Consider the following 24,553-nt stretch of genomic DNA (forward strand, 5'->3'; position numbering starts at 1 on the left):
CCTTAAAGTCAATTATCAAGGTCATCAAGGTCAACCTTGATTTTTTAAATGGAAACCACATATTTAGGGGATAAATGTAATAACGAATTCTAAGGTAAATATCACTGAATGAGGCCGGTCGCTGTTACTTTTCGAACTCCCCCCGTACACACCCAGCGTACCATCCTCATAGACGCATAATTATTGGTAATCCTCGCAGTAGTCGAATTCACATGACTCTTTATTGGGGGGAGATCCGGTTTGCCGTTGTTTTGCACGTGGCTAGAGACGGATTTAGCGGATTGTGGATAGACACCGGCCTAATCCGAGTTGGAGCGATCGGAGAACGTTTCTGTCCACCGACTGCGCGTTGTGGAGTAAGCGTTTTTGGATCGGATTAGGATCATACCGGGTGTCCGAGGAAACGTTACGGCCTTCCGAGTATCGTAGTGGTTGAAACGGCTCAAAACAAGGACATCTGTTAGCTTTGGGATACGACGTTTTCAGATTAAAGTAAAGAATTTTTTTCTCGGAAACTGTAAGGAAATCAATAATGTCCAATATACACAAGAACTATTAACTTTGTGTATAGGGAACCATAGTATCATTTTAAAGTCAATTTAATTGTGCCGCCATTAATGTAATAATATACAGGGTGTACCATTTGAAATATTCGAGTAAATTCAACTTTAACGTCACAATATTGGTCACACGTTTTTAAACACTCCGTATGAATTTTTGCAAATTTGACATAAACTGGTTGAATCCCATTGCTTTTAAATTATCCATGCCAAATTTCATTAATAAATAAAGCTAAATGTCAGAGTTATTCTGTTGTAGCGGTACGCTACAATTACATTTAGTAACTGCCCCAATAAACATATTTTGCTTTCTGGGAATTTACGAGCCATATAAATTATACTTTGAATTATCCGAGATTATCCCAAATAAATGTATTTAGCAAATGAAATTATATTACGTAGGCTGTAAACATAAATTAGTTGTTGTTTATTAGGGTACATAAGCACAAACCGAGTAGGTAATGACCCGGATAAGTATTAATCAGGATAGGGTAATAAAAGTAGGTACCTGGGGACAAGGATAAAACCGAAAACATTTTGAGGCACGAATCAGAAGTCTTGAAGCCTAGTTCCTGCTCGGTTGTGTCTCGTGTTACCAGCGAAATTAGTTTTTCTCCTTACTTGAAGACCAAACCACTGTACTGTTTTTCAAAAATCACTTGCATCCCTCAATTTTTTTCGAAAATTTATATTAACTTAAAAACTGTCACATTTTGGCCTATAGTACCTTATATGAAATTAGTCTAGATTTTACCGTAGAATAAAAAAAATTAAAAATATACAGTGTTCTATTTGAAATGACAAAGTTGATGATGACTTCCGGTATAACCGGAAGTGCGATAAAGTCTCTTTGATAAACTCCTGTATACAAATTTTCAGATTTCAATTTCGACTACTTTTTGAGATAATCCTACTGGGCCCTCTTCGTGATACACCCTGTATAAGATATGAGTTTTTCCATTATGTAAATATATTATTTTTAGTTTTTATTTTGTATAATTATTTATTCTTAGCTATTTCACTAACGGTATTTTTACGAAATTAATGTTGAATATTAGTTGGGCAAATATTTTGTCAAAAATTGTAAAAGGAAACAACCTGCTGAAAAACGAAACTTAAGGCTTTCGCCCGTTTTATTTTAAGACGACGCCGGTTGCCGCGGTTTCCCTCTTCGCTAGGTATTTTTAGAACGCAAAACTTGTATTTTCTTAAAATGTTAATTTGAATTTATGTAGGTTAGAGCTGTGTTTTAAATCGACTTAAATCGGTCGCTTTGTACCGCGGTACGGAATGAATATCGAAATCGCTTTATTATATAAGAATTTTCTTTTGAAAAACCGGGGGACGGAAAAGAAACAAAAGAAAGTCTTAATGTAAGAGGATTCTTGGTAACAAGCCATATAAATTAATAATCACGTTAACGCTAGAAAGGAATGTAAAGAAAGTTGAAGGCTTAATTATTTCTTTGATCGTTTATTGGATATTAGGCTGTATAATGAAGAAGCCCCACTTTAAAATATCTCTGTAATGAATATATACGCGTATATATCAGTCGTAGGGCGGATGTGCACTATCGCAGTGTCGGTAATCCGCCCTGGTTACACCCACGCGTCCCCCCGACGTTTTATCTGCTTCCGTCGCTGATCCTCCTCAGTACCGTCCGATTTCGAGGTTTGCGATATTAGCCGGCGGCGCGCGGCAGCCGTCGTCGCTCGCGGACTGTACAAGTAATGCTTTAATCCGTCTGTGCGTGCTTATCTCCCCGAATCACTCATCCTTCCTTCAGGGGCGTTCTGACCCGTTCTGCAAACTGGTGCATACAGCGGTTCCCATCGCTCGGAATGGAATCCACCGAATTCGAGAGGGTTTCGAACACTTACGCGTCCCGCTCGGTCGAGGTCAATCGAGAACTTAAACATTTCTCTCAAAGTGTTGCACGCAACATACGTTTGTCCGTCACCGAGAAGGGAAATTCAAAATAACGCATCTAATTATAGATGCATTTCTTTATTGTGCAATTTTTGATAGACTGTACAGGGTGATTTACTATATTTTGGCCACCCCTTTAACTTTTTTGTTTTAAGAGTTATAAAAAAATGTGGAATACAAATGTTGCACGAGTTTTTATGAATTTTTTGAAAATGATAGTAGAAAAACAAATGAAGGCCAAACAAAATGGCCGCGGATGTTAACTTTGTTAAGTTAAGTGGAACACCCTGTATATTTTTACATATTTGGATAGAACGTTCCCTTTCGAGCATAGCCATATAGGGTTTGTTGGGTCTATCTCTAACAATAAGCCAGATACTTTTAAAAAACGAAAAGAAGGTTTTTTATTAAGAAAATAATACTTTTTGTAATTGTTGGACCTCTTTCAGGCATTTCTGCCTTTTTTCCAATTACGTAAGGATTTACAGAGTTAGTTATAATATATTTTGACAGATCGAACATTGATACGGTCCAAAATACGTATAGGTAATTTAACGAAATCTCACTAATTAGTCCGTGAGAGGTCTAATTACTCATGGATTATATGGTAGGTCGTGACAGTGACAGGTAGTAATGTCTTGACAACATTGTTATTGATTGACAGTAAGTATTATTATTTAGGTTACACAGAAGTGGAAAATTATTTAGAATTAAAATGGAATATGGAGAAGAACTTTGCTCTATTTTAATTCCTATATTTCAATTTTCTACTTCTGTGTAACTCATTTTAATTAAATAATAATACAAACTGTCAAACAATAACAATGTTGTCATGGCATTACCTGTCACTGTATACCATATAACATTGCCCATGAGTAATTAGACGCATTTTGGACCGATATGTAAAAATATATTACAACTAAATCTGTAAATCCTTACGTAATTGGAAAAAGGCAAAAAGGTTTAACAATTACGAAAGATGTCTTATTTTCTTAATAAAAAACCTTCTTTTCGTTTTTTAATACTATCTCGCTTATTGTTAGCGATGGACCCAACAAACCTTACATGACTATGCTCGACAGGGAACGTTCTATTCAAATACGTAAAAATATACAGGGTGTTCCATTTAACTTAACAAAGTTAATATCCGCGGCCATTTTGTTTGGACTTCATTTGTTTTTCTACTATAATTTTCGAACATTTCATAAAAACTCGTGCAACTTTTGTATTTCACATTTTTTTATAACTCTTAAAACAAAAAAGTTAAATGGGGGGCAAAATATAGTGAATCACCCTGTACACAAAAATTTACTGTTCCACATCAACATAGCTTCATGCAAAGAAAGTCAGTGGTATCTAATTTATTCATTTATTGGATACATCAACCAACAGCCAATAGGCTATCGAATATAGGATTTTAAAAGGGTGGAAATAGGAGATAGGGGTGAAAATGCACCCCTTTCAGTTTTTTAATTGTAGCTCGAAAACGAAGCAAAATTTCGCTATAGTTCATAGGAAAAATTATTTAGAAAATTGAATTTCCCATTGAAAAAGCTTATTTAAAAAATTTAAAAGGAAAATTTTATGCAAAAATGGTTAATAAACAATTTTAAAAAAGCAAAATATAAGATTTTTTGATTTTTTTTACTTTTTTGACTCTAATTTGTTTCTTAGTAGAAGTAGTACAAAAAAAAACAGATGAGATTCCCTTCAAAATGATGTCGTCGTTTTTAACGTAATAATGATTATTATAATTATTATTTTTACAACGAATGGGTTCTTTACTTAATAAAAAATTTATTTCAAAAGTTTTATTTGTTAATATATATAATAAATAAAGATTTTCACAACTGTATGAAACTATGAGGGATTTTTCAAATGAAATTACAGTTAATCATATTATTATTACTTATCTGGAATATGGAGATGTTTCTTTTTTTACAATAAAATATTTTAGCAAAAACTTGAGAATTAACCTTTCTTTATTATTAACAAATAAAACTTTTGAAATAATTTTTTATTAAGTAAAGAACCAATTCGTTGCAAAAATAATAAGAATTATAATCATTATTATGTTAAAAACGACGAAAATCTAAAAAATATTTAAGTTCGACCGGTTATAACTCAATATTAGTTCAAAAACTTTTGAAAACGCATCATTTTGAATGGAATCTCAACTGGTTTTTTTTGTACAGCAATTTTCTTTGTCTACTTCTATTAAAACACAAAGTAGAGTCAAAAAAATAAAAAAAATCTTATTTTTTGCTTTTTTTAAAATTGTTTAACCATTTTTTGCATAAAATTTTTCTTTTAAATTTTTTAAATGAGCCATTTCGATTCAATTCTCTACAAAATTTTTCTTATGAACTATACCGAAATTTTGCTTCGTTTTCGTGCTATATTTAAAAAAACTGTTAAAGTGCTTTTTCACCCCTATCTTCAATTTCAACCCTCTAATTTAATAGCACCCCGCGGTTTGCGTCATGTCAAGTCATGTGATGAAAATCCTTGAACGTCTTATTTCCTTCCTTTTTGGAAAAAATGAGAATTAAAACGTATAAGGGTAAACGCGTCGAATATCGAAAAATTGGCTAAGTTTGAGCGGCCATATATCAGTCTTGTTTTGAAGGAAATTGTATCTACTATTTTTTCTATGAAGCAATGCCTATACCTATTTTTACTCAAAAAAAAAACTAGAGGCAAAAAAGTAAAAAAATCAGAATATCGAATTTTTTGCTTTTTCAAATTGTTGATTGTTTGATTTTTTTGAATAAAATTTTCTAAGATATTTCCATGCGAAATTCAATTCTCTAAATAATTTTTCCTATGAACTATAGCGAAATTTTGCTTCGTTTTCCAGCTACAATTAAAATACTGAAAGGAGTGCATTTTCACCCCTATCTCCAATTTCCACGCTCTAATTTAATAGCACTCCGCTTTTTTTTCATCTAAAATGGCCCTTTGAACGTTTCATGCAATAAAATTACTTGAACTCATAGTTCCTTTTAACCCTGTTTTTTGGATATAATCAATAGCCCACAACGGCTCATTATAGATTGAGAAAACAATATAATGTAATAAAATGTCAGAAATAACAATAAATCTAATATCTTTTTCGGCACACAAAAATATGTCATTGTCATTCTGCAGGTCACTGTAGTTAGTACCTACAACAAAATTTGCAGATTCGCTATTTTTGAATTTCATTCAAAGTATTCTGAATTATGAAACAATTATTTATAGACTCAATTCGCCGATAAAGGTTCATGTCATCTGCGAATAGCACAGTGCACATCCAGGTCAACTACAATGCCACTTATAAAAGTGGGCCCCGGTATGGAGCCCTGAGGAACTCCAGAAGTCGCCGAGATTTCAATGAAATTCACTGCACTTTCAGCGTTTTCTTCTATACAGACAAGAGTAAAAAAATTAACAAATCAATATAGGCAACATCAACATGTACAGTAGCAGATAAAAAAATTAAATACAAGCATCAAACTATTACAAAAAATCACATTTTGAAATGCGTTAAACATAACTAGGTCGACTGTAATTGTTTTTCTACCTAGCAAAAAAAGGATTTTTTCACTGGAAAAACCCATAATTAAAAAAACATACAATTTTTACGAGTATTTTTTATATATATTTTTTTTTATATAAAATAAAGTATGGTTTTTGAAATCTTATTTTTTATATATAAAGTACGATAAATTTTCAATACAAGTACTAGAAAATACAACAGCATATAAACAATGAAATATTTATACTTTGCATCACAGCGCATATATCAATCTTATGCATTTTGATAGATTGTAACATTTTTAATATCATTTTAAAATTAACATTTCAATAGTTTCAGTATATTTTTTAGAATATTTTTGGCTGCAATAACATCATACCACAGTACTACATACTACATACATCAAATTGTATTATACTTTCATAAATGCTTTAAACCATTGTCCTTTGTGTTCACATAAGTGCATCATAGTAGTATGCTACTTATGCACGTAACTAAATAATATTTAAACTTTTCCAAGCGGATCACTTTATAGATCTAAAATGCGTAAAAGTTCTTTGCAAAAAGAGTAGTGCATGCTTTGTGCCATGTACTTTATGTCGATTAGTTGATTTCCTCGAACGGTGTGCGGAGGTTCCGACTCCACAAACTTCTCTACAACAGCTCTTTTCCTGCGTTTGCTATTTTCTTTCTTTTCTTTCACAAATTTTACTTTCTACCCACCCTGTGCTGATGACAAATGACAATAAATAAGAAATTTTTCATAACGCAAAAAAAATCGTTAGGTATTTGTAAATTTTGTAAATTAACGACAATAACATATCGAACACTGCAGCTCCAGGCGTGGATAGAGAGAAACGGGGATCGAATACAACGTCCCTTGAAAGTTGTTTTTAAGTTGACCAATGCCGGCACTTAATCCTAATATGCATAATCGGCCCGCGTCATTCTTAACGAGATAAAACAGCGAAGGAGTAGAGCCCGTACACCTCGAAGACGCTTCAAAATCCAAGTTGCTCCTTCAAATCCTTATCGCAAATCCGGCATGAAATCGTATTAGTGTGAAGGCAGAACAGAGCACAGGACTTATTGTAAACAGTATTGCGGGTTCGAAGACCCTTAGCACTCACTAAACTTAACTATATAAGGCCCAACTGTCGACTCTTTACAAGTTGCGAGAATTAAAACTTTAGACTAACAAGACTTAAGCTAATAAGAAAATGGATAGAAATAAGCCGCTGTGTAATACGCTTTGGCCTCGTTTAGCGAGCCTAGCAGACTTAAAGACGGACGCAGCGTTAACGTACTTGTACTATGCATTATACCCCTCCACCCTACAACCCTTGAAACAAAAAGTCGTTGTACAAGGTGGTCGCGGATGGCCCGTGCTATGAAGAAACCGTCATTTTGGTATATAAGCTACGAAGTAACCCTTGAGGAAGGATGGTGGTTTCTATCTCCTCAGAACAGTCATTAGTTCGTTTAAAAAATAAGAATTACTCAACCCTTGGGCGCCAACTTGCTAGAAAACTATAAATTTACATTCCTAAAATATACGCATCATCAATTTGGTTAAGGATAAGGGATATGGGTCATTGGGTTATATGTCTCTTACCATTGATATGCTGACTGTCATGTTTTCTAAACGTAGGGGTAATATGGTACAACACTTCACAAGTTTTAAAGGAATGACAATACGATAATTAACAAAAATATACTACTATTAGTCAAATTGACATATTTTCCCAGCATGGAGTAATATGGCAACAAACATTGGGGAATGAACACATGAAAAATATGTGTTCTACAAAATTAAGGTAGAATTCACAATTATATAAAAGAAGTACGAAGTATCCCAATCTCTGCTGTCATATTACCCCATGTTTGAAAAATATGGCAATTTGAGCCAATAATATATTTTTGTTATCTATTGTTGTATGCAACTACTGCGGTTGCTGTGATCATATTTCTTTGTGATAGGTAGGAAAGAGTTGTTGAGGAATATGTTATAAAACTTTTTTTTTCATGCCATATTCCTCAACATTTGTTTATGAAATATAATAATTTGACCGTAATACCGTTTTGTTGCCATTGCTGTTTTTGTCACGGATCATAGAATTTGGTTAAAAAACAATAATTAACAAAAATATACTACTACTGAGTCAAACTGACATATTTTCCCAGCATGGAGTAATATGGCAACAGACGTTGGGGAATATGGCAACATGAAAAATATATGTTCTACAAAATTAAGCTAGAATTCACAATTATATAAAAGAAGTTTTTATTTCTGATGTACATGCATCGTCAGTTAGATTAAGGAATTTTAAGTCAATTGGAGGAATATGGTTATTAGGTTATATGACTCCTATCACTGCTACGCTGATTGCCATATTTTGTAAACATGGAGGTAAATGGCAACACATATTGAGGAGTATGACTTGATAAAAAAAAACACATTTCGTGACTTCACAATGTTTAAAGGAATAAAAAAAATATACTACTATTGAGTCAAAGTGAAATATTCTGCCAGCATGGAGTAATATGGCAACAGACGTTGGGGAATATGGCAACATGAAAAATATATATTCTACAGAATTCACAATTATATAAAAGAAGTACGGAGTATTGCAATGTCTGTTGTCATATTACCCCATGCTTGTAAAATATAGCAATTTGGTTGACCATATGTTTTTGTGATTTATTGTTGTATGCTGCGCTCTGCGCTGTTCCTCGCTTCTGCGCTCTTATTTCTTTGTGATACGTGGTAAAGAGTTGTTCAGGAATATGTTATAAAACATTCGCCATATTTTCTAAACATGGGGGTAATATGACAACACATCATGTTGAGGAGTATGACTGGATAAAAAAATATTTTATAACACATTTCATGACTTCACAATTTTTTAAACGAATGACAGTACCAACTGCCATATTTTCCAAGGATTGGGGTAATATGGCAACAGTCGTCGAGGAATATGACAACATGAAAAAGTATCCACAACGGTATATTTTGCAAAATTATTATGTTTCTTTCCCATGTTGCCACATTCCCCAACAAATATTGCCAATTACCCCCATGAGTGAAAATATTGCATTTTGACTTAATAAAATATACTTTGTTTTTTTTTATATGGCGATTTGACTCATGAGTAATATATTTTTTTGCCATATTTCTTTTTGTCGCAGATCATAAAATTGAGCCAGATGGCCATATTACCCCAGTGAACATTTTTTTGGAGACACCATAAGACGGCATGTATTTTTTCGACATGTAATCGAATAACCGCGATCCCCCTGTATAAAAAGACATGGGCGCGGATTACGGCGAACTGAAAGGAGGATGAAGGATCTGAAACAGACTTTTGCTCTTTGTGCCGGAATTACTACAAGAAAGATTTTTTAATCCGAAATGAGTGGTCGAACGAATCCGACGTACTTAAACCAAATATCACAAGAACGCGCTCATCTATACAATACATTCTCTTGCCTAGAGGCCCTGGAATACTTGTTGACTTAATCCCGAATGCGGTGACGATGACTTACTCAACTTTCCTATCGCGGGAATATTAGTAACGATCAACATTTAAAAAGCTCGGTTTGGTATTTAATCATAAATCTTCCCTGTCTTTTCTTTCAAGTGATTGTTTTTGCAGGCATTTATTACTTCACTATTTCGTTGGCATCTTCTTATGAATACAGAATAGACCCCCCTTAAATATTTTTAATATAAACAAATACAAGTAGGAAGAATTTAGGATATTTCCAAATTCATCAACTTTTATCAAATTTTTGAAAAAATGTAATTCCTTCTAAAGATTCTGCTTGTTCTCAAAATACTAAAAATCTTACTATTTTCTTGATTTGAAAAATTCTAAAGTGATCTCAAGTGAAATTTAATATTATAAAGGTTTCTAACGCACCAATCATTGGTTAAATTCAAATTATGCTGGGGACGAAGACAGTCATCGATACTAGACACTTCAGTAATGTACAGCTTTGGACAAAAAAGCATAATGTCTAACTTAACTAATTATGGTGCGCCATAAAACAGGATTTTCTTAACTGGTGATGTTGCATGAAACAACTATCCAGCGGACTTACTCGTCTAAGGTGGTAGATCATTTTTGTCCGCAGCCGTATGCACTAACGCAAAATTAAAAAAAGGCGTACCGAGAGCAGTTGTTTCGGTTCTGACTTGGTACGCGGCTTAATCAGATTCCGTTGCCGGGAATAGTTATTATAGTTGGTCTTATTATTTATAAGGTTGCGCATTATTGATCAGGGCTGGCAGAACAAAGGACCGGAAGGCAATATGAGCCCCAGTTAAGACGCTGGTCAGCCCGCCTGGATTAGAGCTAGTGGGATTAGCGACTAGTGGACTATACACAGCGTGGTAAGCCGATGGGATTAGGACCGACTGGATCCGGCTGCCGGATCCCTGAGATTTAGAACGGAGTCGTGAGCGCCTGCTTTTGCCCACCGCATCTGCATCGTAAGGCCCGAAACACGGGCCTTAATAAATGGAAAATAACTCACCGACTTAGTTATTAAGACTTGCACTCTTTGAGGTATATTAATGGGGTCTGGGGGCCGTCGCCTCGATTCGGGCGTACGGGATGATAAACTGCCATCTTATTAATGTACTAATATCTCAATATTACTCAATTAAAATGGATGCCTTTAAAAAAAATACCTTCCTCGCTCCTACACGTACTTGCGCCGCCGTTCCGGTGCAAAATAAACGGACTGCAGTTTATACTTCGTTTCTATAATTTTTTACTTAACTTTCGAATAAAAAATTAACCTAAACATCGAGGCATTTTACAGCATTATGAATTAAGCTTGTGCTTACCCTGAAAAATCATAGATGGCTAATTTAGTTAGCGCGAGTGTAGATAACGGTGCAAAATAAACCGACTGCAGTTTATACTTCGTTTCTATTATTTTTTTACTTAACTTTCGAATAAAAATTTAACCTAAACATCAGGGCATTTTACAGCATTATGAATTAAGCTTGTGCTTACCCTGAAAAATCATAGATGGCTAATTTAGTTAGGGCGGATGTAGATAACTATGCAAAATAAACAGACTGCAGTTTATAACTAATTTCTATAATTCTTTTTACTTAACCTTCGAATAAAAATTTAACCTAAACATCGAGGCATTTTGCAACGTTATGAATTAAACTTGCGCGTACCCTGAAAAATCATAGATGGCGAATTTAGTTACCGCGAGTGTAGATAACGGTTCCGATTGCAGTATATCATCAGATAGAGGATAAAAATACACTTTTGCATTATTAAATACGTTATTATTAGATATGATTACATTATTTTCTTCCAAAAATGTAGCCCCCATGATGTTTTTTTTCTCATTAACGATTATAGACGTTGCTTAGACATACATAGATAGAATTTTAATTACTAAATATTTTCTCGGGAAATATCTTGAATATTTTTACATATTCGAAGACCAAATACATTTTTTTAGTCGAAAGAAATCCTGCATACAGTTTGTTGTACAACTTAGTTACAGCTGTCAGTAACTATTAGATACGTTAAAATTCCGTAGACTGGAATCACAAAACGATTAAATACCTTTCTAACCTCTTTAAACGCGTCTCCTTTATTTTTTAAATTGTTTGTTACAGTAACTGTTTCACGCTTTTAAGAACGTAGAATGTTCATATTTACTCAAATATATTTCTGAGTCGAGGCAGTATTTTTTTTGTGTACTTGAAAGAACTATTTATTTCAGTACAATAATTTAACATAGTTTCGAATTTGCCGTTTGTGATTTTAAAATGCTCCGTTATACTTGGTAGTCTGGATAAAAATGTAGCCCCAATAAATATATTTTGCTTTCTGGGAATTTACGAGCTATATAAATTATACTTTCCCGTATACTTAGTAGTCCACTAATAATTTTCGCATAATTAAAAATATTTTTAAATTTTTCTTAATTCAGAAATTCTTTGACTAGTGCTTTTAATTTGTTTAGAACACTAGTTTACGTCATTACGTCTTGAAAAAGTTGTTTCAAGAGATAGAACAATATTGTGAGATAGATTCATTATTAGCTACCCATGTAGGTATTTGATACTATAATAAGTATCTATTAAATTACGTTAAAATTAGTCTTATTTTGTTTTGTTGTAAGGAAATTGTTTTTTATTTACTTTAAATTAATACTAGCCTTGTCCTTATCCTTAAAGCCTTCGTACTATCCCTCACACTGGCATCAGACACTACCCGCGTACTATGCGACGCGTACAATAACCGCGAACTGAAACACTAAAACTATAAGCTGCTTTGAGCCGGCCTCAGTCCTAAATCATGTTATTTTAACCGCCTCACGTGGAGGGGGAACTGTAGCATATTGTAGTCAAGTGTAATGTGCCTACAAGCAAAGAATTTGTGGCCTCACTGTGGTGGGGACTAGTGAGGAGTAACAGTAACCAATGCCGCCACTGATATATTATAATGTAAAATTTTATTTTATTACACTTTCCAAATTTTCTTTGACGCTTTGTATCTTAAAAACAAATGACGACGGTCCATAGGCAAACAAACTCTTATATTTGTGGTATCTTTCCCCAGAACACCCTGTATTTGGTCAGTTTTAAATTTTATTAAATTCACTTATACTTACGCGTATGTATTCCTGGTTCAAGATAATATTTTTGCTGTGTACTTGTTTTGTTTATTTCTATTAAAATTTAACACAGTTTCGAATAAGTGCTCGGTGATTTTTATATATTTGACCCACTTTTAAATCTTATTAACTTCGGTGCACTTTCGAAAAAAATACAAAACTAAATCGGCTACGGTAAATGCGCTTTTTGCATCGATTGTGCTCCATTAATTCCACCTATAGCCAGGATTTACCTTAAACGCATGACGTCATATACTTTCCTTTGTTTGGCAGCAATTCAAGTTAAGCTCAAGTCGACTGAACTAATCCCAAAGACGCGGGGCTAGGTCTAGGTTGCTCCTGCTAAAGCTCTCTAATATGCAGAAACCTTCTTAACCTAACGAGATTAGCATAGACAGGGCAGACCAGTGGGTCTAATTCCTCTTCGTGTGGGTTTATTAGTTGATGCCAGTCCGGAGGCCTGCCACTTCCACTTGCCTTTTCATCGAACGCGCACCTTCAGATTTTCAGCGTCTTTATTAAAGCCCGGCGCCCAACGCTCTTCGAATTAAACAGTTTCTTTCAGCGGACGCCAATGGATATTTTTATAAGGCATTAATTAAGAAAACGAATCTAAAATCCAAAAATTTACACCCGCTTGAATCGTTTCCCTTTTAATATTTTTTTATTTTCAACAGTTTTGTGCGAAAAAGAGGCACAACATTTTGCAACTGCAATGAAACACGGTATACAGGGTGTTCAGAAATTGGTGGATAGTCTTTTGGGTTAAAGTCGAAAATAGTGATACAAAAGTAGAACAATCTTATAAAGGACGATAAAAATTTAAACATTGCATTTTTTCACTGATAGCAAAATACCCAATAAATAATAATGAATAATGTAGCGTTGAAGGGAATTTACAAATATATCCACAAATTATAAATTCAAACCCGGACTTTGCGGTGTCTTACGCGTTCTTCGTTAATTCAAGAGGTTCCGGTTCCAAAAACCTCTGTATCGCCAAATAGGTTAACAGCGCATCGAAGATCGTATAGATTCCACTAAAGCTGTTTTAAATTCAAGCTCCTCCGTCGGAATCTTGTTAATTATAGGATTATTAGATTATAAAAAGCCGGTTTAATTCGTTCAGATACCTATTTTTATATTTATGGTTGAAAATATCGACTGGCCTCTTGAAAATATTACGCGTTTAATTTAGATGTGGATAGTTTAATTAATCTAATCCTCTTCTCGGGCTCTGCCAGAGATTATAATTAGGTGGTACCCATGTTAGATATAAGAATAATTAACGATGCTCTTTTAAATACGAAATTTACGACATAAACATTTTTTCCTACAGTTTAGTACGGTTTACGTCTGAATATAGTTTTATCAACATCTAATATCGGAAGCGTATGTCTGTAAATATTTTTTAATAAACAAGCTTTGTGAGCCTTGGAAAACTGTTAAAATCTCCTTGAATCAATTTAAGTTTCAGGAAACTATGTATAGGGTGTCCTAGTTTCAAAGTGACAAACTTACATGACACATATTTCGGTAATCGAAACTAGAATATAAAAAAAATAGGATGACACCATTTATAGCCGCAACTATTCACCTCTTTTTATGTAGTAAGTTTTAAAAAATATAATTATTAATTTTAAACATTAACAATTTTGATTATTAAAATACTTATTTTTACTTCATTCTATCTACCACTAAAAAATCCGCTCCAAATTTGTGTACACCCTGTATAAGTGCAAAATTTTATTCAAGTATGCGTGACGATCAGAATTGTACGAGATCACCCTGTGTCTCATCATTTATTATTTTCGAACAATATTTCCAAACGACTTGTAGTAGCAGTGTAGTTAGTAGTAGTGATTGTAGTAGTTAGTGATTGGAAAAACATTAGAATTGCACCAAAACCCCATAGCCCTAAACCCGTAACCCCATAACCTCGTAACATGTCATTTGAATCAATTTGGTCGCAAAAACAGTCAAAGAAGTACTATTTTTTCAGTGTAGACACGGGAGAAAAAAATCCTGGGTGGTGACTTTGTTACAACAGAATTACAGGCTCAATTCCTCATAGTTTCGTGGTTATACATCCTCGAACACCGAGGGTTATAAGGTTATGGGGTTATTGGGTCATGAGGTTACGAAAGTTGCCAACTCAGTCATGTAGTTTCGAAACAATTACGTATGAAACCCATGTTCCCACAAAGTTTCGTGGTTATACATCCTCGTACATCCCAGGTTACGGGATTATGGGGTGAGGGAAGCCTGCCAACCCTCGGACTTCTGACATATAAGATCCTTGTTCCCAGAGTGTCATGGTTCTAAACGAAAGCGAAAGCACATCTCGGGTTATGGGGATACGGGGTTATGAAGTCATGGGGTCATGGGTTTATGGTGCAATGAGATCACGAATTCGAATGTTCATCAGCTCGATGACTTCTCAAATTAGTTTGAAATCTCTAAAACCGCTTTCTAGAGTCTTATGTTAGGGTCATGGGGTTATGGTGCAATGAGATCACGAATTTGAATGTTCTTCAGCTTAATGACTTCTCAAATTATTTTGAAATCTCTAAAACCGCTTTCTAGAGGAGTGTCTTGATGTTAGGGTCAAAATACGAACTGATATGGAAATTTTTACTATAGATTGGGATTCAGCTGGTCAAACGTCTGGATCATGACTAATTGTGTATGAAACCCAAGTTACCACAGAGTTTCGTGGGTATGCATCCTCGCACACCCCAGGTTACGGGGTTATGGGGTTAGGGAAATCTGCCAACTCACGGACTCCTGACATATAAGATCCTTGTCTCCGGAGTGTCATGGTTCTACACTTTCGCATATCTCGGGTTATGGGGTTACGGGGTTATGAAGCCATGGGGTCATGGGGTTATGGTGCTATGAGATCACGAATTCCAATATTAATCAGCTCAATGACTTCTCCAATTAGTTTGAAATGAAAAACCGCTTTCTAGAGGAGTGTCTTGATAGGGTCAAAACACGAACTGACCCGGAAATTTTGACTTTAGATTCGGATTCAGCTGGTCAAACGTCTGGATCATGACGGCCCAACCCACATTTTTTATGGCACTGAGTTATTATTTAGTTAAGAAACATTTACATTTAATGAATTTTCTAAACAGGATATTCCTATATCAATTATTTTATTTTATAGAAACGAATACAAAAGTAAAACGAAATTATTTTAAAAGGAGATTATATGAAATAAATCCACAGGTAATTGAATTGCAGGTCAATTATAGGCAACCAACTTTACAAATCTATGGAAACATTTATCACCAGTGCAGTATTACCCAGTGGACAGACAGAATAACATGTATATGAATGTGTCTTTCTTTAATAATTTTACCACACTTTCTATTTTCATGGGTATTTGATGAACCCATTATCTCATCCTAAATTACGTTTATTTGCTATACATCATCCGCAATAGGCAGTGCTTAGCTTTAGCACCGACGCGTCTACCAAAGCTAGTGTTTGAAACGGGCGTAAGAAAATCGCGAGACCCCTCTCAACCTTTTAGGTGAAAAGGAAATGAACTAGTTCTTACTACAGCGGCACATTAACTGTCATCTGTTCGACGCTATCAATTGATCTGTCTGTCTTTCTTATCACTGGTTACTTTTCCGCTTTACACGTCCCCATTAAATTCGGTATGGTTGACAAGATTGTGCCCCGAAAGAACGATGATCTGCCCCACCGCTCCATCTAAACTGCCGCGTCTTCTGCTTAAAGTATTTATCTCTCCATCCGCCACTTTTTAACTCTGAATCATTTGCTAACCGAGATATGCCGCCATGTGAATTAATGTTCGCTCGGAGTGCTATGCTGCGCGGGGATTGCGGACTTATCACTCCTTATCAGTTCGTGTTATTTCTATGCCTTTTTACGCGCTTTGTATGCACAGGTAATTCCACATCGAAAGTACACACAGCTTTCCGTCAACTTCAGCACCGAGCGGTTTTCTCAACGTGCCATTCTTCTGTCCGGCCTTACAACTTAATGTAAAATTTTATAGTCACTACTTGAAAAATAGATAGAGATTTGTACTGAATTCAAAAAGGTTCTAATTTGCTTCCTTCCTTCCTTCCTAAATACATTTATTTCCTACTACACTACTTAATACATCATAAGGGACAGTTAACGGAACATGTAAAGTAGAACAATATCATCCATTACAGTGTAAGGTGTGAAAGCCTAAAGGAGCTATGGCTCCTTAAACGTGAGCCTCAATATCTGCAAAAAGAATAAATAAATAAAATTTAGACACCTACTAACTGTTTTATGCCCAACAATCATTTTAAAATATAATTCGATCGTCATCTTTTCCGTTTTTCCTCTAAACGCGTCTCTTTTGTTCCAGCCAAATCGCTACCAGTGCACTGCATCGTAGAAGCAATCCACACCCTAGATGAGAACCGCCCGATGCAACATGGCGTCTGGCGGCGTAGACCCATGATCGAAATCGACACCTACGTCATCATTCCGGTGGCCACCCCCTTCCACAACCTAGTCCATGCTGCGCTGTTGCGGCTCGGTTACTCAGCCGAGAGCGCAGCGGCAGCAAAGGGGTCGGTCCTGATAAAGAACTGGAAGGCGCTCACATTCGATCAAATATCGGACGATCCCCTTATTACCGTGGGGGATATTTTGGGAGAACTATCGACGGTGGCCACGCTGAGGATACAGGTCTTCAGGGGAAGGCCTGGCACCATGGCCGACATCAAGGACAAGCTGTTAAGGTTTCTCCTTCTCCAGTCGCACGGGTTGCTGATCTCGTCCGGGTGCCCTTTGGACGAGGTAATGTCTGCACGTAAATTTAATTATAGTCATATTAGGAGCGATAATAATTAGTACGCCGCGTTTTGTGGAAAAAAATGGTGTTTAGATGTCTGGAGATGATATTTGATAAGTTTTGTTATGATTGTTACTAATTTTAAGCAGTTGGAACGGTTTTGATCCTCTCCGAGTTTGTAAAAACCCGTTGCCGACTGGGAAATTTGCTTTGGTAAATAGATGTTTGTATGTAAAAGCAAGTTGACGGCGTCCCTACCCTATATAATGTTTTTAGGGAAGAGAGTGCGTCAATCTTAGTTCCTTTTGTAGTTTCTGAACTCATTTCGATGTGAGTGAGGTATTTCGTATGATGTGAACATGCATAATTGCATGTACCTAGAGTATACTGGAGCCGGGTTTTCTACAATAATGCATATTGTAATAAGGTGTATTATGCGAGTCTCGCTCGGCAAAGGAGTCGGTTATGAGATACCCGTCTTAAGAATTAAACGGGAATGAATGTATTAAGGGTGCAGAGAATAGCTGTAACCTTGCTTTTAATAAGATTATGTAGCATTATTTCATGGTATTAATGAGATCAAAAGCCTTCTACATCATACAGCGCCGAGTAGATCCCAATCTCTCCCCTTCCCCGCTCCCTCCCCCCCCCCCCAACAATATCTAAGAAGACAAGTCTTCTTCAATTGATAAGGATAAAATACAACACTTGGAGAGGTGAAGCGTAATACAGCTCAGGTGCTACACTGGTATTTTGTGCTCAAATTGCGAATCTTATACACTGTTTGCCAAACGGAAAGATGAGAATTTATAATCTACTTACGATTTTCGACGTTTTTATTACAAAACCCGCTCCTTTATCCTTAAGTATTTTTCTTATAGTAACAGTAACTGTACAGAATTTCTAATCAGCAAAAACTTGGAATAAAAAAAATTACTACACTTTCGAATGATCTTGAAAACTATTTACTGGTTTTCTTCAACGGTAAGAACACTGAAATATTTTTTTTTAATATTGCTGTGAATAAAGTAGTTTAATTTCTTATTTTAACTTGAAATTTTATTTTTCTTGTATGTCGTCATGAAACAAAAAATTAAAAAGTCTAGTGCCACATTGTTAGAGATTAATAATAATAATTCGTAATTTAAAACATCAATTAAAACAAAATTATGTGAATATTTCTGTAAACAGATATTGAATTCTAAGGAATTTATAATGTACTGAAATACACTAGGCACAGAAGTTAAGGGATATTAATAAAATCTCAAAAAGAAAATAGAAAAAGGAAATTGAAGCTTCAACTGTCTCATTTTCGGATCTGGAGTTTAAAATGTTTTTGCGTCAGTAGTTTTTGAGTAATCAGAAAAAAATCAACGAAAAAAAAATTGTAAATTTTTGCCTTTCTTTAAATGCCTATGAAATTTTTTTTGACGTTTGTAAAGCTTGTGGATACGTCAAAAAGAATTTTTCATTTTTTTTAGAATAATGAACGTTTTTTGATGAAGAAAATATGGATTATTGGTAAAAAAACATTTTTAACTTAAAAAAATTAATAAAAAGTGAAAAATTACTTATTACATTGATATTCAGCAAACACAATTTAAACATTCCGAGCACTAAGAAAAAAAAAATCACAGTGTTTTGAAATTATCAGGGTTTCTTTAGAACACGTTGAGGCTGAAAAGTTACAGTCAATATCCTTAGTTTATTTGATATTTGCAAAGTTATGTCAAGTTATTCAAATATGCAATTTTTTACCTTTTTTCTAACCGACATTTTCACTTCGAAAAAATTTTTTTATCAAAAACCCATAATTACGACTTGTAGAGAATACTTTGCAGTTTTCAAAACCCTGCTTGGATTTTCTGTACGGCCGTTATTTTCCGAGTAATTGATTGCCAAAGTCAAAAATTATTTTTTTGCTTTGATCGATGATAACAAGGCTCCGGAACCGCTCAAATTGAAGATAATTAAATTGTCTAAAAGAGCTTTATGGTGAAATTACCAATAAAAATTCATAGGCTTTTTTAAGGAAAAGCAAAAATTTACAATTTTTTTTCGTTGATTTTCTTATGATTACTCAAAAACTGCTGACGCTAAAAAATTTAAACTCCAGATCCGAAAGCTAGACACTGAAGCTTTAATTTCCTTTTTTTTAGTTCTCTTTATGGCCTTTTCCCTCCAATTTCTGTGCTTAGTGTATTGTAAAATATTTGAAAATCTTCGCTTGCTGACGTCAGCATGCATATTTTAATTTTTTTAACGACTTGCATAAGATCAAATTGGAAAAAGAGAAAATACGGGCCCCATATATACATTTTTTTTCTCATTTTCTAATGCAGTTAAAACGCTGGAATATTTCCATCGAACTCAAAAAATTCAGGATTCGTTTGGAATATTTATTTTTCGATTTCAGTTTACCGATTCAATTCTTTCCGTTCTTTACGGAACACACCACTTTGGACGTTGCTTGAGGATCGTTCCCTCGTTGTCTTCGCCGCTTATAAGCAGCGGATTATACAGTAATATGATGTTCATTCACGAAGTTCATCCTCCCTTATCCTGTCCACAATACCCGGGGTGTTGATTCAAAAATAAATTCAGCATCTAACAGAGGGAGCTAGCGGCTAACGATGGCCATATAAATCACAACATTTGTGCCTTTCATTTGAATAGTAGCTGAACCTAAGATAAATCCGGCCAACACGGCTTCAAACGTCTGCTTTTAAGTACTCTAATCTCACCCTAAAAACCTACATACAACACTTGCTGATATACGCTTTATGTTATTCGCCTTCCCTGTCGCTTTTATATTCGACACACTTGCGAACTCCCCAACGATCCCCAATAACATACTAATGCTGATCACTTGGTCTTTTTATTTTTGTTAAGGAAAAAAACCTGTTTTTCAGATCCTCATATCGCAGTTATGTCGGAACAATTCTTCGTCCTCGGGCCCGCTGCCGGAAATATCCGAAGAGATCCGTCGCAAGTTCGACCAGTGGTGGACAACACAGTTCAGCCCTCAATCGCCAGTGGGTAGATCCCAGTTCGTCCCGTCGTATCCTAACCAGTACTCAGTACCTTCCCAACCTCCCGCACCAATAGAACGCACAATAACTGACGCACACCCAGCCATGCAAACGGTTCACAGCCAATTTCCTACTCAGAAAACAAGGATGAGGACCAGTTTCGATCCCGAGCTGGAGCTCCCCAAACTGCAAAGATGGTTCACCGAGAATCAACACCCCAGCAGACAACAGATCCAACAGTACGTGAAGGAACTGAACAGTCTCGAATCGAGGAGAGGGAGGAAACCTCTCGACATAAACAACGTGGTTTATTGGTTCAAAAACGCCAGGGCCGCACAAAAAAGAGCCGAAATCAGAAACGTAACTACTTCCAACTTGCAATGCCACCTTTCTGTGAACGGATACAGCAACCACAGTCCTACTAACGGCGGCGGTTTTCTGCTGGCCGACAACTACTTGAATTCTGACAGACTAGTAGACCACCGCTTGAAAAACAACCTATCCCGAAGGGGTCCTCAGAATTCCCATACCTCTGACGAGTTTTCCAACACCGGATCTGACTTGGAAGACGAGGAAATGCCCGAAGGGCAACCGCCTAGCCCGACAGCTCCGCTTTCGTTGACAACGAGGAAAGACTCGAGAGACGGGAGCCCAAGATCCTCCACGCCACCCCCTCCACCAGACATACAAGTAGGTACAAGTTCTCCTAAAAACTAATCGGATTGTTCACTAACCTCCCGTTTGTTACAGATTGAGAGCTGCAAGGAAGAGCCCAAAGACGAATCGACCAACTACAACACCGATCACTTGAACAACAGTAAGCTAGCTCTGTCCGACACCGAGGATGACGCGGAAGGGGAGGGTGACAGCAAGGTTCATTTTGAAGGTGGAGGGGTGACGTCCCCTGCCAACCGCTCCCTCGTGCAACGCTTTTGCAACTCGCCCGATATGGACAGTCAGCTGATCCCAAGAAACCCAGAGGGCTTGGACAGGCTGGCGGCTGGGTTCCCTCTTGTTCCTAACTCCATGTTCAGTCACAGTATTATGTATATGAGTCACTACATTCCAGGTTTATCTCACTCGGCTACGTCTCCTCCCAGTTCCACTGCTCTCGCCATGTCTAGTCTGACGGCCGATGAACGAAGAAAGCGCAACCGTACCTTTATAGATCCCGTAACCGAAGTACCTAGGCTGGAGCAGTGGTTCTCCCTCAATACTCACCCATCCCACAATTTGATCCTGAAATACACTGAGGAGCTGAACTGCATGGCTTACCGTCAGAAATTCCCGAGGTTGGAACCGAAAAACGTGCAGTTCTGGTTCAAGAACAGACGGGCAAAATGTAAGAGACTCAAAATGTCTTTGTTCGATAACCAGACCGGCCAGTATCATCACTCCGAACGGGAGAGCTTGTAATAATGATTCGGCCGGTAGCTTGTCGCAGTCATAACTTAGGGAGTTGGAAAGATGTAAATTTAATTAGTGTTAAGACAATAAGCAAAGTAGTGTTACTCTTTTGTGCCAATGCAATCTTGTCGTATCATGTTGAGAGATTTTTTAAAACGCCAGGCACCTATCCTCGTCTTAAAACGAGGTGTTGGAGGTTCGAGGTTACTTGATCAACGTAGAATAGAAAAATAGCGTGTCGGTTAAAGTAAAGGAATTTATCACAACGTATCACAATAACAATTATCATTCGAGGATAAGTGTCTGGCTAATCTAATTCTTAAAAAACGCTGAAACGTTGTTTTTTAATATAAAACGTATAAGCCACAGCATTATATTGGTAGGCAACCCACATTCCATAATAGTAAGATGTGAATAATTCTGTCGCTACTAAGTGAACAGTATCCGTTTCTAAATAATTTACGTGTTTATAATTGTACCAAAGATTGTTGAAAACTATGATAACTGTAAAATTTCCTTCAATTAATTTTCTGCATCCAGTATATGCGATATACTAAAAAAAAAAACGTATTATTCTATATACTTAACTGTTGTGTCGTAGCCCGTTAAAGTGTTATTGTGAGGCAGATGTGTAAAAATACTCCTGATTTTTTTGTTACTTCCTATGTTATATATTTATAAATTATGTATGTATGTAAATATACAAATAAAATTATTTCCCCATTAATACTTTTATTACCTTAACCCAAAACTAACTTTTCACAAAATGTGTAGAATCAATAGCGAAATTTGTATTAAATAAAAAATAAGTTATTATCGGTTACAAATAATGGCATTTTGAACCTAATATTTATTAACTTTCAATGTATGTAAAAGTTTCTGGCAGAAAATCGTGTAAATTTAAAATAATTTACAGTATGTTATTCAGGGGCGGATTTGATTGCGATGGCGCCCTAGCCCCGCTCTGATATGCCGCCCCTATTATAGAATCGAAGAATATATATACTGAAATATATTTAAGGTATTTGTGGTATTGATCCCCATAAGTATTATGTATCTATGGAGGCCTAAAAAAAAAGTAACCTCCGAAATTTTGCCGTCCTAGGCCCAGACTTCGCGGACGAAGCCCAAATCCACCTCCAATGTTATTTATAGTGTGTCATTTGTGTAATTATATAAAGAACTCTATACAGGGTAAGTATTTTTGAATAACCAATGAAATTTTATATAGCTAATGTATAACGAGTGTCCCGCTTAATAATCCATTTATCAAGTAAGTAAAAAGAACTCAAAGTTGCAAATATTAACCCTACTTTTATTATTAAAACTTAGTTTTGCATGGAAAAGTGCAAGTTTTCCGTGCAAAAGTGCAAATTTTTCCTATTTAAAAAATAAGATAGTAAAACAATTGAAACAAATGAAAATATACGAAGAATTTTTAAGGTTTACAAAAATTTAAAACTCTACATTTGTACCGCTCAACCTTTCAAATGGTTTTTGAAAAATTGAAATTGGTTGATTATAACGGCCATAGTAAATTTTTATTTTTTATATTTATTTTTTTATTTTTAAACAATTAGATTACATTTATCAATTTTAAAGTACTCGGGAAGACGCTTCTTTAAAAAAAAAAGTTAAATTCCGTTTATTGGTTCTCGAGATATAAGCGGTCAAAGTTTATCGACATTTACCGTTAATTTATAAACAATTTAGCAATAATCTTTGATCCAGTGGCTTCGTTTTTCCGAGTTCTAAACTGGAAAAAATTTTCATATCCATAACTTATCGGCAACATAGATAAATCATCGGAAAAGCTGGCGCTTAAAACACGAAATGTGGTGGAGGAGGCTTTCGCTCCGAGACTGAATTCGGAGGTTCAAAATGCGAAGGTACGAAAAAAATTGCATTATCTCGGCTTCTAATGGACCAATTTCGATCCTTTTTTTTTAATCCGATGATTCGCGAGCCAAGGAATTCGAATATCGTAATGCCAACTGTCTAATTTGCACATATTTTGTTATAAACAAAATGTATTATTTATGCATTAAATATACTGTATATTTTACCCTATGCTATTGCATTTTTTCAATGAAAAAATTTGTTTACGTATATATTTCAACACTCTGAATATGAATGTATTTAGTTATAATTATTACAATTATTTAAATAATTTTTGTTTAAACAAATTAAAAAAAAATTTTTTGGAAATTAATTTTTTTGTTAAATACAGATAAAATTAAGAAAAAATAGTACTTTAAAATTATAATTTTTGAAAAAAACTAAATTGCAAATTGATAAATGTAATCTAATTGTTTAAAAATAAAAAAAATTACTGTGGCCGTCCTAACCAACCGATTTCAATTTTTCAAAAACCAATTGAAAGGTTGAGCGGCCTTTTCTATGTGAAATAATTTTTAAGTATCTAGATGCTTTATTTGAGGCTGTGCAACATTTTGAAAATACGAAAAATATTTTTCAAAATTTTTTTCAAAAAATTATTTTGCGAAAACTCGAATTATTATACTCTAACGTTTTTTCACCAAAATTAAAATGCCCTCGGAGCAATTAAAATAATTAAAAAAATTATCCAAAAAACTTTATTTTGCCTTTTTTTGCATCAATTATTGCTATTTTG

The 24,553-nt window shown here is 35.2% G+C and overlaps 1 protein-coding gene across 2 annotated transcripts in view; it reads left to right on the top strand.

Moving 5' to 3' along the window:
* The window catches only part of LOC108916988 (DNA-binding protein SATB1), a 48,956-nt gene extending 26,321 nt beyond the window's left edge, over positions 1-22,635 (top strand). For both annotated transcript variants that reach the window (XM_018723382.1, XM_018723383.1), the window contains 3 exons: positions 17,048-17,484; positions 20,392-21,201; positions 21,262-22,635. In XM_018723382.1, the coding sequence (XP_018578898.1) occupies positions 17,048-17,484; positions 20,392-21,201; positions 21,262-21,927 (1,913 nt within the window). In that variant the 3' untranslated portion in view covers positions 21,928-22,635. The remainder of the gene's footprint in view (positions 1-17,047; positions 17,485-20,391; positions 21,202-21,261) is intronic.
* Positions 22,636-24,553: the final 1,918 nt, after the last annotated feature.

This window comes from Anoplophora glabripennis, unplaced genomic scaffold (genome assembly GCF_000390285.2).
Source record: "Anoplophora glabripennis isolate ALB-LARVAE unplaced genomic scaffold, Agla_2.0 scaffold2, whole genome shotgun sequence".
NCBI classification, from domain to species: Eukaryota; Metazoa; Arthropoda; class Insecta; order Coleoptera; family Cerambycidae; genus Anoplophora; species Anoplophora glabripennis.